General features: G+C 40.0%; 1 protein-coding gene across 1 annotated transcript in view; it reads left to right on the top strand.

The window, feature by feature from the left end:
• Positions 1-15,213, top strand: part of LOC139764960 (intermembrane lipid transfer protein VPS13A-like) — a 1,504,808-nt gene that overhangs the window by 494,886 nt on the left and 994,709 nt on the right. Inside the window, 1 exon segment of the mRNA XM_071692018.1 lies at positions 9,843-9,979. Coding sequence (XP_071548119.1) covers positions 9,843-9,979 — 137 coding nt within the window.

Genomic DNA, 15,213 nt, shown 5'->3' with positions numbered 1-15,213 from the left:
ATTTGAGCACTCACCTTTATCCCTTTTGCCTTTGCACAATGGCCCAATGCTAGCATTCCGCCAATCCTCAGGCACCTTACCATGAGTCTTACATACATTGAATATCCTTACCAACCAGTCAACAACACAGTCACTCCTCTTTTAATAGATCCCACTGCAATTACATACATTGAATATCCTTACCAACCGGTCAGCAACGCAGTCACTCCCTTTTTAATAGATTCCACTGCAATACCATCCACACCCGCTGCCTTGCCAGCTTTCATCTTCCGCAAAGCTTTTACTACCTCTTCTTTGTTTACCAAATCATTCTCCCTAACCCTCTCACTTCGCACATCACCTCGACCAAAACACCCTATATCTGCCACTCTATCATCAAACACATTCAGCAAACCTTCAAAATACTCACTCCTTCTCCTTCTCACATCACTACTACTTGTTATCACCTCTCCATTACCCCCCTTCACTGATGTTTCCATTTGTTCTCTTGTCTTACGCACTTTATTTACCTCCTTCCAAAACATCTTTTTATTCTCCCTAAAATTTAATGATACTCTCTCACCCCAACTTTCATTTACCCTCTTTTTCACCTCTTGCACCTTTCTCTTGACCTCCTGCCTCTTTTTTTTATACATCTCTCACTCATTTGCATTATTTCCCTGCAAAAATCGTCCAAATGCCTCTCTCTTCTCTTTCACTATCTCTTCCGAGATAATGTTCTTGGCTTCCACACATTCTTCAACGCTGCCAGAATTTTCACCCCTCCCCCACCCTATGATTCACTTCTGCTTCCATGGTTCCATCCGCTGCCAAATCCACTCCCAGATATTCAAAACACTTCACTTCCTCCAGTTTTTCTCCATTCAAACTTACCTCCCAATTGACTTGACCCTCAACCCTACTGTTCCTAATAACCTTGCTCTTATTCACATTTACTCTCAGCTTTCTTCTTTCACACTTTACCAAACTCTGTCACCAGCTTCTGCAGTTTCTCACATGAATCAGCCACCAGCGCTGTATCATCAGCGAACAACAACTGACTCACCTCCCAAGCGCTCTCATCCACAACAGACTGCATACTTGCCCCTCTTTCCAAAACTCTTACATTCACCTCCCTAACAACCCCATCCATAAACAAATTAAACAACCATGGAGACATCACACACCCCTGTCGCGAACCTACATTCACTGAGAACCAATCACTTTCCTCCCTTCCTACACATACATACGCCTTACATCCTCGATAATAACTTTTCACTGCTTCTAACATCTTGCCTCCCACACCATATATTCTTAATACCTTCCACAGAGCATCTCTGTCAACTCTATCATATGCCTTCTCCAGATCCGTAAATGCTACATACAAATCCATTTGCTTTTCTAAGTATTTCTCACATACATTCTTCAAAGCAAACTCCTGATCCACTCATCCTCTACCACTTCTGAAACCACACTGCTCTTCCCCAATCTGATGCTCTGTACATGCCTTCACCCTCTCAATCAATACCCCCCGTATAATTTCCCAGGAATACTCAACAAATGTATACCTCTGTAATTTGAGTACTCACACTTATCCCCTTTGCCTTTGTGGAATGGCACTATACAAGCATTCCGCCAATCCTCAGGCACCTCACCATGAATCATACATACATTAAATAACCATACCAACCAGTCAACAATACAGTCACCCCCTTTTTTGATAAATTCCACTGCAATACCATCCAAACCCGCTGCTTTGCCAGCTTTCATCTTCTGCAAAGCTTTTACTACCTCTTTTATGTTTTCCAAATCATTCTCCCTAACCCTCTCACTTTGCACACCACCTTGACCAAAACACTCTATATCTGCCACTCTGTCATCGAACACATTCAACAAACCTTCAAAATAGTCACTCCATCTCCTTCTCACATCACCACTACTTGTTATCACCTCCCCATTAACCCCCTTCACTGAAGTTCCCATTTTTCCCTTGTCTTATGCACTTTATTTACCTCCTTCCAAAACATCTTTTTATTCTCCCTAAAATTTAATGATACTCTCTCACCCCAACTCTCATTTGCCCTCTTTTTCACCTCTTGCACCTTTCTCTTGACCTCCTGCCTCTTTCTCCCACTCATTTGCATTATTTCCCTGCAAAAATCCTCGAAATGCCTCTGTCTCTTCTCTTTCACTAATAATCTTACTTCTTCATCCCGCCACTCACTAAACCTTTCTAATCTGTCCACCTTCCATGCTTCTCATGCCACAAGCATCTTTTGTGCAAGCCATCACTGCTCTCCTAAATACATCCCTTTCCTCCCCCACTCCCCTTACCTCCTTTGTTTTCACCTTTTTCCATTCTGCACTTGGTCTCTCCAGGTACTTCCACACACAAGTCTCCTTGCCAAGCTCACTTACTCTCACCACTCTCTTCACCTCAACATTCTCTCTTCTTTTCTGAAAACTTCTACAAATCTTCACCTTCGCCTCCACAAGATAATGATGAGACATCCCTTCAATTGCACCTCTCAGCACATTAACATCCAAAAGTCTCTCTTTCGCGCACCTATCAATTAACACGTAATCCAATAATGCTGTCTGGCCATCTCTCCTACTTACATACATATACTTATGTATATCTCTCTTTTTAAACCAGTTATTCCCAATCACCAGTCCTTTTTCAGCACATAAATCTACAAGCTCTTCCCAGTTTCCATTTACAACACTGAACACCCCATGTATACCAGTTATTCCCTCAACTGCCACATTACTCACCTTTGCATTCAAATCACCCATCACTATAACCTTGTCTCGTGCATCAAAACTACTAACACGCTCATTCAGCTGCTCCCAAAACACTTACCTCTCATGATCTTTCTTCTCATGCCCAGGTGCATATGCACCAATAATCACCCATCTCTCTCCATCCACTTTCAGTTTTACCCATATTAATCTACAGTTTACTTTCTTACACTGTATCATATACTCGCACCACTCGTTTCAGGATTAGTGCTACTCCTTCCCTTGCTCTTGTCCTCTCACTAACTCCTGACTTTACTCCCAAGACATTCCCAAACCACTCTTCCCCTTTACCCTTGAGCTTCATTTCACTCAGAGCCAAAACATCCAGGTTCCTTTCCTCAAACATACTACATATCTCTCCTTTTTTCTCATCTTGGTTACATCCACACACATTTAGACACCCCAATCTGAGCCTTTGAGAAGGATGAGCACTCCCCGCTTGACTCCTTCTGTTTCCCCTTTTAGAAAGTCAAAATACAAGGAGGGGAGGGTTTCTAGCCCCCCTCCTGTCCCCTTTAGTAGCCTTCTACGACACGTGAGGAATGCGTGGGAAGTATTCTTTCTCCCCTATCCCCAGGGATATTAGTGATGGTCTGCACAAATTAAATATCTTTATTGTTGATGAAATTTGTAAAATCATAAGTTTATGATACGCTTGTTGTCTGTCTTCGACAATCGCATGTTTACCAAATGGCGTCATAGTTACGTCTCTCCATTGTATATCAACTGACAGTTATATTTCTCTCTTGTGTCTCCCCTGATTATGTGATTAATACACGAAAGTGCGCTTGAGAACTTACCGTGTTTCATTTTCCCCATGGACTCATGGGAATATATGTGCGTAAGACAAGGGAACAAATGGGAACTTCAGTGCAGGGGGCTAATGGGGAGGTGATAACAAGTAGTGGTGATGTGAGAAGGAGATGGAGTGAGTATTTTGAAGGTTTGTTGAATGTGTTTGATGATAGAGTGGCAGATATAGGGTGTTTTGGTCGAGGTGGTGTGCAAAGTGAGAGGGTTAGGGAAAATGATTTGGTAAACAGAGAAGAGGTAGTAAAAGCTTTGTGGAAAATGAAAGCTGGCAAGGCAGCAGGTATGGATGGTATTGCAGTGGAATCTATTAAAAAAGGGGGTGACTGTATTGTTGACTGGTTGGTAAGGTTATTTAATGTATGTATGATTCATGGTGAGGTGCCTGAGGATTGGCGGAATGCGTGCATAGTGCCATTGTATAAAGGCCAAGGGGATAAGAGTGAGTGTTCAAATTACAGAGGTATAAGTTTGTTGAGTATTCCTGGTAAATTATATGGGAGGGTATTGATTGAGAGGGTGAAGGCATGTACAGAGCATCAGATTGGGGAAGAGCAGTGTGGTTTCAGAAGTGGTAGAGGATGTGTGGATCAGGTGTTTGCTTTGAAGAATGTTTGTGAGAAATACTTAGAGAAGCAAATGGATTTGTATGTAGCATTTATGGATCTGGAGAAGGCATATGATAGAGTTGATAGAGATGCTCTGTGGAAGGTACTAAGAATATATGGTGTGGGAGGCAAGTTGTTAGAAGCAGTGAAAAGTTTTTATCGAGGATGTAAGGCATGTGTACGTGTAGGAAGAGAGGAAAGTGATTGGTTCTCAGTGAATTTAGGTTTGCGGCAGGGGTGTGTGATGTCTCCACAGTTGTTTAACTTGTTTATGGATGGGGTTGTTAGGGAGGTGAATGCAAGAGTTTTGGAAAGAGGGGCAAGTATGCAGTCTGTTGTGGATGAGAGAGCTTGGGAAGTGAGTCAGTTGTTGTTCGCTGATGATACAGCGCTGGTGGCTGATTCATGTGAGAAACTGCAGAAGCTGGTGACAGAGTTTGGTAAAGTGTGTGAAAGAAGAAAGTTAAGAGTAAATGTGAATAAGAGTAAGGTTATTAGGTACAGTAGGGTTGAGGGTCAAGTCAATTGGGAGGTAAGTTTGAATGGAGAAAAACTGGAGGAAGTAAAGTGTTTTAGATATCTGGGAGTGGATCTGGCAGCGGATGGAACCATGGAAGCGGAAGTGAATCATAGGGTGGGGGAGGGGGCGAAAATCCTTGGAGCCTTGAAGAATGTGTGGAAGTCGAGAACATTATCTTGGAAAGCAAAAATGGGTATGTTTGAAGGAATAGTGGTTCCAACAATGTTGTATGGTTGCGAGGCGTGGGTTATGGATAGAGTAGTGCGCAGGAGGGTGGATGTGCTGGAAATGAGATGTTTGAGGAAAATATGTGGTGTTAGGTGGTTTGATCGAGTAAGTAATGTAAGGGTAAGAGAGATGTGTGGAAATAAGAAGAGCGTGGTTGAGAGAGCAGAAGAGGGTGTTTTGAAATGGTTTGGGCACATGGAGAGACTGAGTGAAGAAAGATTGACCAAGAGGATGTATGTGTCGGAGGTGGAGGGAACGAGGAGAAGTGGGAGACCAAATTGGAGGTGGAAAGATGGAGTGAAAAAGATTTTGAGTGATCGGGGCCTGAACATGCACGAGGGTGAAAGGCGGGCAAGGAATAGAGTGAATTGGATCAATGTGCTATAATGGGGTCGACGTGCTGTCAGTGGATTGAATCAGGCGATGTGAAGCATCTGGGGTAAACCATGGAAAGTTGTGTGTGGCCTGGATGTGGAAAGGGAGCTGTGGTTTCGGGCATTATTGCATGACAGCTAGAGACTGAGTGTGAACGAATGGGGCGTTTCTTGTCTTTTCCTAGCACTACCTCACACACATGAGGGGGGAGGGGGATGTTATTCCATGTGTGGCAAGGTGGCGTTGGGAATGAATAAAGGCAGACAGTGTGAATTGTGTGCATGTGTATATATGTATGTGTCTGTGTGTGTATATATATGTGTACATTGAGATGTATGGGTATGTATATTTGCGTGTGTGAACGTGTATGTATATACATGTGTATGGGGGTGGGTTGGGACATTTCTTTCATCTGTTTCCTTGCGCTACCTCGCAAACGTGGGAGACAGCGACAAAGCAAAAAAAAAAAAAATGTATACATTAAAATCTATAGGTATGTATATATCCGTGTTGGAGTCTATGTATATGCTTGTGTATATGGGTGGGTTGGTCCATTCTTTCTTCTGTTTCCTTGCACTGCCCCACTAACGAGGGAGACAGCAATTAAGTGAAGGAAATAAATAAATGAATAATTTATATGTATTTGTTGTATGTATTTTTGCATACAGCATTTATTGATCTGAAGAAGGGAAATGATAGGGTTGATAGAGATGCTTTGTGAAAGGTCTTAAGAATATATTGTGTCGGTGGTAAGTGTTAGAAGTATTGAGTCATTATCGTGAAGGGTGTAAGGCTTGTGTATGAATAGCAAGAAAGGAGAGTGAATGGTTCCAAGTGAATTTGGTCTGCAGCAGGTGTGTGTGATGTCACCATGGTTGTTAATTTGTTAATGGATGGGATGGTGAGGGAGGCATGAGTGTGCAGTGTCTAGAGGATGAGAGGGCCTGGGAAGTGAATCAGTTGTTGTTTGCTGATGATATAGCAATGGTAGCAGATTCGAATAAAAGGCTGTAGAAGTTGTTCACTGAGTTTGGAAGTGTGTGTGAAAGGAGAAAGTTGAGAGTAAACGTGATTAAAAGCATCATTATAGGGTTTAGTGGGCTTGTGGGATAGATGAGTTAGGATGAGATTTTGAATGGAGAATGTTTGGAGGAAGTGAAGTGTTTTAGATATCTGGGAGGGGACAGGCAGCAAAAATGGAACCATGGAAGTTAATCATAAGGGTGGGGTAGATGCAAAGGTTCAAGGGGCACTGAAGAATATGTAGAAAGAGAGAACTTATGTGGGAGGGCAAAGATGGGTATGGGTGAAGGAACAGAAGTCCTAAGAATATGAATGAGAGGCATAGGCTTTATATAAGGCTGTGTGGAGGAGTGTGGATGTGTTGGAAATGAAATGTTAAGGTCAGTAGATTGTCTAAGGTGGTTTGATTCAGTGAGTAATGAAGGGTAAGAAAGAAACATGGTAATGAAATTAGTGTTGCTGAGAGAGCAGAAGAGGGTGTGTTGAAATGGTTTGGACATTTAGAGAAAATGAGTAAAGAAATATTAACAGAAAGGATATATGTCGGAAGTGGAGGGAACAAGGAGAAGTGGGATACCAAATTTAAGGAAATATGGATTGAATAAGATTTTGAGCAAGTGGGGCCTGAACTTGCAGGAGGGTAAAAGGTGTGTATGGGATAGAGTGAATTGGAATGATATGGTATACTGGGGTCGATGGCCTTGCAGTGAATTTAACCAGGGCATGTGAAGCATCTAGGTAAACCATGGGAAGGTCTTTGAGGCATGGTTATGGATAGGGAGCTGTGCTTTTGGTGCATACACATGATAGCTAGAGAATGGATATGAGCAGATTTGGCCTTTCTTTGTCTGTTCCTGGCACTTCCTCATTGATGCAGGAAATACATACTTGAATTTTGATTAATTGCTGTCCCCAAGGGAGTGGAGTTCTCTCATTTCCTTTGCTTTCTGTCTTCCCCTATGGTAAGAAATAGCTTTTCACTAGTACTGAATTCATTTTACTGGCTAGGTCAGCAATTTGATTAAGTGATTAGCTGTAATGTTTTTCATGGAGAATGGAATGCCACCTGTTTTAGTGGTATATTAAAGATGATGTAGGTAGAATGGTGTTGCAGTTCTGAGGTGTATTTGATGCCCATTTAGAAATGGGTGCCATCAGTAAAAGAGGCATATTAGATATCCTTCAGATAGAAATAAGTTTCAGGATTATGAGAAAAGTATGAATAAATAGCATCATACTCCATACTGCACTGTTATTACTTAATAAGTTTTGACGTGGTGTATGCTAGTTAATTGTAAATATTTATCATTTTTTATCTGACTACCTAATCTTAAGTTTTTGTGCACACAGAAAAGTAATATAGATTTTTTTTTTTTTTTTTTGCTTTGTCGCTGTCTCCCGCGTTTGCGAGGTAGCGCAAGGAAACAGACGAAAGAAATGGCCCAACCCACCCCCATACACATGTATATACATACACATCCACACACGTAAATATACATACCTGCACAGCTTTCCATGGTTTACCCCAGACGCTTCACATGCCCTGATTCAATCCACTGACAGCACGTCAACCCCAGGTATACCACATCGATCCAATTCACTCTATTCCTTGCCCTCCTTTCACCCTCCTGCATGTTCAGGCCCCGATCACACAAAATCTTTTTCACTCCATCTTTCCACCTCCAATTTGGTCTCCCACTTCTCGTTCCCTCCACCTCTGACACATATATCCTCTTGGTCAATCTTTCCTCACTCATTCTCTCCATGTGCCCAAACCATTTCAAAACACCCTCTTCTGCTCTCTCAACCACGCTCTTTTTATTTCCACACATCTCTCTTACCCTTACACTACTTACTCGATCAAACCACCTCACACCACACATTGTCCTCAAACATCTCATTTCCAGCACATCCACCCTCCTGCGCACAACTCTATCCATAGCCCACGCCTCGCAACCATACAAAATTGTTGGAATCACTATTCCTTCAAACATACCCATTTTTGCTTTCCGAGATAATGTTCTCGACTTCCACACATTCTTCAAGGCTCCCAGGATTTTCGCCCCCTCCCCCACCCTATGATCCACTTCTGCTTCCATGGTTCCATCCGCTGCCAGATCCACTCCCAGATATCTAAAACACTTTACTTCCTCCAGTTTTGCTCCATTCAAACTTACCTCCCAATTGACTTGACCCTCAACCCTACTGTACCTAATAACCTTGCACTTATTCACATTTACTCTTAACTTTCTTCTTTCACACACTACCAAACTCAGTCACCAGCTTCTGCAGTTTCTCACATGAATCAGCCACCAGTGCTGTATCATCAGCGAACAACAACTGACTCACTTCCCAAGCTCTCTCATCCACAACAGATTTCATACTTGCCCCTCTTTCCAAAACTATTGCATTCACCTCCCTAACAACCCCATCCATAAACAAATTAAACAACCATGGAGACATCACACACCCCTGCCGCAAACCTACATTCACTGAGAACCAATCACTTTCCTCTCTTCCTACACGTACACATGCCTTACATCCTCGATAAAAACTTTTCACTGCTTCTAACATCTTGCCTCCCACACCATATATTCTTAATACCTTCCACAGAGCATCTCTATCAACTCTATCATATGCCTTCTCCAGATCCATAAATGCTACATACAAATCCATTTGCTTTTCTAAGTATTTCTCACATACATTCTTCAAAGCAAACACCTGATCCACACATCCTCTACCACTTCTGAAACCACACTGCTCTTCCCCAATCTGATGCTCTGTACATGCCTTCACCCTCTCAATCAATACCCTCCCATATAATTTCCCAGGAATACTGAACAAACTTATACCTCTGAAATTTGAGCACTCACTCTTATCCCCTTTGCCTTTGTACAATGGCACTATGCACGCATTCCGCCAATCCTCAGGCACCTCACCATGAGTCATACATACATTAAATAACCTTACCAACCAGTCAATAATACAGTCACCCCCTTTTTTAATAAATTCCACTGCAATACCATCCATTGTATGTAGAGTGGAATATGATTACTGACAAGATACAGATATTTCCTGCTTAATGCAGCAGGTATATTGCCTGAAAATATGATAAGCAGATGTACCAAAAGTGAAACAAGTTTTCAGTAAACTTCCACTGCATGAATTTAGATGAATTTTATGGTCAGATTTTTTATACCGATAAGAACTTCTAAACGTAACTTTTGAAAGTGGTGGAAATAACTTTCTTTTGAAAGTAAAGTCTATTTTTTGGTAGAAGTAACTTTCATCTCTTTATCTTGATTCAGGCAGGTGAGGTAATTAAAGGTTTTCCAATGAGAATAGGTTTTGATTTATTTATTTAGAACTGAAAATACTATAAAGATATGTGCTTAAGAATATTGGCAAGGATAACAAAAGAAAATAGTGAAGAATTATTTCCACCATGGTCCTGATTGTGGTAAGTAGTCATAATTCTATTAACTCAATACTTTTAGGTTGATGGGGTTACAAAGTTTGAGGTGCTGGCCTCAGCCAAGTATCAAGAACCTGACTCTTTGCCGTCTAGCCCAGCATCAGGAAAGAGTTTTAGTCGTGGTGAGTCTGCTTCAGATGATGATTCATGCACTGAAAGGTAAGTCTTTAGAGTAGATTAAAGACAAGTAAAAGTATGATGTTCTAATAGTTTGTTTCACTGGTAGGCTTATGCGTAGGATATTATGTTTGTATATATGCTTAAATTGTATGTAGAGTGGAATATGATTACTGACAAGATACAGATATTTCCTGCTTAATGCAGCAGGTATATTGCCTGAAAATATGATAAGCAGATGTACCAAAAGTGAAACAAGTTTTCAGTAAACTTCCACTGCATGAATTTAGATGAATTTCATGGTCAGATTTTTTATCAACACGTTACTCTCTTATTTCCACAAAGTTACTGACATGATTAGTTTGGCCTGTTATTGCTCTTGAGTTATATATGCAATAGCTTTAATAAGATAATAATACTGTAACATTTCAGAAACAGGCAGGATGTGAAAGAGTGTTGGTGATGGCAAGTGATGGTGTATCTTCATTTCCTGTCTCACTGGTGTACTTAATCATTCATACTGTAAAAAGGGATAGTCAGATATGATGAAATGAATTGATACAAGAATATGTGCATGATAGATATTATAGAAACAGTACTGTATGATCACTCACCAATGGAAGCTGCTTTTCCATGTAGCTCAAAGCAATGTAAAACATTGTTTGGTGAGTGTACTTCCTGTACTCTTTATATATCATAATTATTTATTATTTACATATTGTTTGTATTGCAGTAACTCATTTTATCATTTTTGTTCACACCCTTGTATGGTAGAAATTATCAAGTTTGCCATCAAAATAGAAAACAAAGACTCACTTCCTCTGTTTCACTGGTAGACTTAATCATTGATACTGTGCAGAGTTGTGATTGAAGATGAAAAATTATAAACACAAAAATATGTACATGCTGTATGAACACTAACCAAAGACAAATTAGAAAAATGCACACTGTTAACAGAGAATTGTATATATTTCACACACACACACACACACTTGCAGTGATGATAGTAGTGGGCAAGAGAAGTTTAGAAGGAGTAATTTAAGCAGCAGATCAAGAAAATGAGTGAAGCAGTTGAAGGAATAATATGCACTGTTTGAAGTGAAGCAGTCAGGGAAGTATATGGACTAGTTGATGGAAGGTTTAGAAAAGTACATGACATACAGAACCAGTGCTTGCTAGCTTAGAGAAATTATGAAGAAAGTTAGACACAAAGGTTGACACTTCCACACTTAAGGGATCTAGTTGAAATGTGTGTGGCACCAAAACCAGAAAGATCAGTAAAGCAGAGTTTTGATAGACAAACTACAGATTATTTTTGGTTAGAAAGATCATACACCTGATAAGGAAGAGATAAAAAGGAGGAAATTCTCATTAAAAGATTACTAGAGGCTATAGAACTTCCACAGATGATTTCCATGATAAAGGAAAAGAGAAGAATTGGTGCTTATAACCAAGATATAAGGTGGGAGGGGGTTATGTTCGACTTGGAGTCATTAAACCAGGACCTATTTAGAAAAGCTAGATATCTTAAAAGCATGTTGGAATACAAGACGATATTCACCATAAGTGACAAATTCGAGGATTAGACAGAGAAAAGCAAAGACTACACTCAGAAGACAATAACCTGAGATGGCACATGGCAAGGGGATGGTGCATCCTACTGCAACTATAGAGAAGGCAGAAGTGTTAGGAGATGGTAATGTTTGACTAAAAGTAATGTATTCAAATGTTGATGGATTAGTCTGTCTGTATATCCATTTCTCTGATGCCAATTTCCCCCAGGAACTTCCATCAGTTGGGTGGGCATGGCAAAAGAGTCTCCACTTATCCCTGTCCTTACATGCCTCCCTCCCATGCATAAACCATTCCACACATTCTTCTGCCATTTCTATCCCTCCTGTACTCTTCCACTCTGTTTGCTCATGTCACAGTTGGTCTTCCTCTTAAGCTAACCCTAGTAATTGTACTGTCATACCTTGCAAACTCCTCATTTTGAATTCTTTCCACATGCCCAAACCACCTCAAAAGTATTATGTCTCACCCACTCTACTACTCCATGATTCATTCCGTTTGCATTCCCTGCCATACCAAATCTCTCATACACCCCTTTAATTTATTTATTTATCCCATTTGGTCATACCACATGCTTTTTACAACTAGCTCATTTCCATAGTCTGAATTTTTGACCTCTGTGACTCGTTCCATGTCATGTTTCAGGTGCATAAGTCTAGAGTTAAGAGGACTGTGGTGTCCCTTAATCCTTTCTTCACTTCCATACTTAAATGTCTACCCTTTATTATTCTATTAAGGGACTCAGTGACTCTTCCACCTTGTACCACTCTCTCCCTTATCTCTCCTTCCATAACACTAAACTTATCCAAGATAGCTAGATAGCTCCCAATACTAAAATTCTGTCACCTCTTCCAGTCTTTCTTCCCCCATATCTGTAATACAGTTGAGAATGCTTTCTTCTGGCACTCTGTAGGGCTTAACAAGATTTATACTTTCACTCTTTACTTACATTTACCTTCATTTACCTGTGCTTATACATATCAAAACACACTTACAACCTTTTGCAACTCCTCTTCACTAAACGACATAGTTAGCTAGTGGTAAAGAGCTGGAATTCAAAGATCACATTAGGGAAAGTGCTCTTCATATTAATGAAGGCATGGAAAATACACCTACCAAAGAGATAAAATCTTACTTGTTTTGTCCAGAGGGGAACAAACATGATAGCAAGAAAGGAGAGAGAATGCAAAGGAGGAGGAGGATTATCCCTCTTGATAAAAAAAGATCCTGACATTTCAAAAAATAGTGATAAATGGCCTATTCAGACAATACATAGTGGGAAGAGTAACTGTAGGAATGAAGAGCATAGTGTTAGTATATTTATGTAATCCTTCAAAGAATTGCAATGAAGAGGAACAAATATGAAATGATAACATTGAAGAAACATTCAGGACGGTACAAGAAGCAGTGAAACACTTTTCCCAGAAGTACTGATGTACTTTTAATGTGAGATTTTTCAATTATAAAGACATAGACTGGGGAATTAGGATCCTCTTGGTGATCAGGAGTCATCAAGACAAGTTTTAGAGTGTATATAGGAAAATTTCCTGTACCAACATGTCATGGAGCACTCTAGGATGATAGAGATTGACACCATTATTACTATATTCTATCTTCACATGTTCCATCATGGGCATTAAGAACGTCATACATGATACATCAGTTAGAAATGATCATGTAATGCTCAAATTTGAATATGTGGTAAAGAGAAGATATAATTGCAGAAACTACACAAACTTCAGTAATTTCATTGGTTTGTAAATTGGGAAATAGAATTCAGTAGCCAAGAAACAGGGCTTTGAGGTGAGATTTTTATGGAATTTACAATAGAGGAGTACCTCAAACCTCAAATACAGAGAGAACAGTAAGAAAGGTGAAGGAATGGTTTGATAAAAAATACCACAAAGCAAAGGAGCTTCAAGGTGCATAGTGGCAAAGATATAAATGTCTCTCCGACCAGCCAGCATTTGCAAGGTGTAAGAGAGCACAGAATGAGTTTGCAGGGTAAGAAAGAAGGAACAAAGAAACTGTGAAGAGCATGTAGACAAGGTAGGTACAAATTGAAAACTTTTCTCTGACTTCATCACGAGTCAGTTGTCAGTCAAGGAGCAGCTAATCAGGCTAAGGGATTCAGAGGGAAGAAATACAGAAAATGATGTAAGGATACATCAGGAACTGAATAACAAGTTCAAAAGTGTTTTCACAGAGGAATACTATCACTTAACACCAGTTATGTAGAATGGGGAGGAGGTTTTGGAAATCACTGAGATATGTAGAAATGATGATAACAGGATACTAAAAGGACTTGACCCATACAAGGCTCATGGTACTTATAAAATTTCACCAAATGTGCTCAAGATTTGTGCAGATTTGCTAAATAAACCTTTTGAATTATTAGAGAGAGGCAAAGTGCCAGTGGAATTGAAAAGGGCAAACGTCATACTTGTATATAAGAAAGAAGACTGGGAACAGGCTTCAAACTACAGAGTGGTCTCACTAATTAGTGTGCTGTGTAAGATTCTAAAAAAAGATTATAGAAAGCAAATAGATGACTCTCTACAAAAGGGAAAAAGTTTTAGGGAAAGGGGGTCATGAGCAACTAAATCTCTTAAAGTTCTATGAGAGAGTGAGCTCAGTCCTGGACAGAAAGGAAGGCTGGGTGGACTGTCTGTATCTAGACTGCCAGAAAGTATTTGACATTGTATTGCATGGGAGGCTGATTTGGAATCTGGATCACCAGGAAGAAATAAGGGTAAAACTCCGTAGATGGATAGAAAATCATCTCAGTGGAACGAAGGAGGCATGTTAGAGGAAACTTTTCCAGGTGGGTTGAGGTGACTAGTTGAATGCCATAGGTTTCAATTCTGGGACCATTACTCTTCTTGATTTGTATTGATGACTTGCATGAAGTTAAAGAAACCTACCAAAATATGGTTGCAGATGATGCCCAGGTCATGAGGGAGGTGAGATGTGAGGAGGATTGCACTAGCTTACAAGGGAATCTATACAGACTCTAAATTTGGTCTGAAACATGGTTGACAGAATTCAACTCAAACAAATGTAAAGTAATAAGGATGGGACAGAGTGAAAAATGACCTCAGTATGATTATTACCAAGCAGATAATAAGCTTCAGTTTTCTGCATTTGAGAAGGTCTTGGGAGTCAAAACTGTCTGCTGGCAAATATCAGAATAGCTTTCAAGTATATGGATATTAAGATAATTAGCAAGCTATTCATAACCTATGTAAGGCCAAAACTAGAATATGCTTCTCAGGTATGGTCACCATACCTAAAGAAGCACAGAAAGCTCATTGAGAAGGTCCAGAGAAGGACAGAAAAGATGGTACCAGAATGAAGAAAGCTAAGTTACAGGGAAAGGCTAGAGGCTTTAGGTTTACCCACCTTGGAGAAAAGAAGTTTTTAAAAGATATTGATGATGTAGATTGTGGATAAATCTTTGTATGATGTAGTGATAGAGCAACCAGAGGATATAACACAAAATTCAGTAAGAAACTTGTAAGAGTGTTAAGAAATTCTTTTATAGCATAAGAGTGGTGAGGGAATGGGAAATAATGACTTAGGACATGATTAATGCAGACAGCATACATAGATTTAAGAGGTTGTATGATAGTTGAGAGTGTTTAAGAGATGTGGTCCCATGATTGTATAACTCCCTCCGTATGCAATATAAATATGTAATTACA

Source organism: Panulirus ornatus, chromosome 52 (assembly GCF_036320965.1).
Source record: "Panulirus ornatus isolate Po-2019 chromosome 52, ASM3632096v1, whole genome shotgun sequence".
Lineage (NCBI taxonomy): Eukaryota > Metazoa > Arthropoda > Malacostraca > Decapoda > Palinuridae > Panulirus > Panulirus ornatus.
This window is presented reverse-complemented; position numbering and strand designations above follow the sequence as displayed.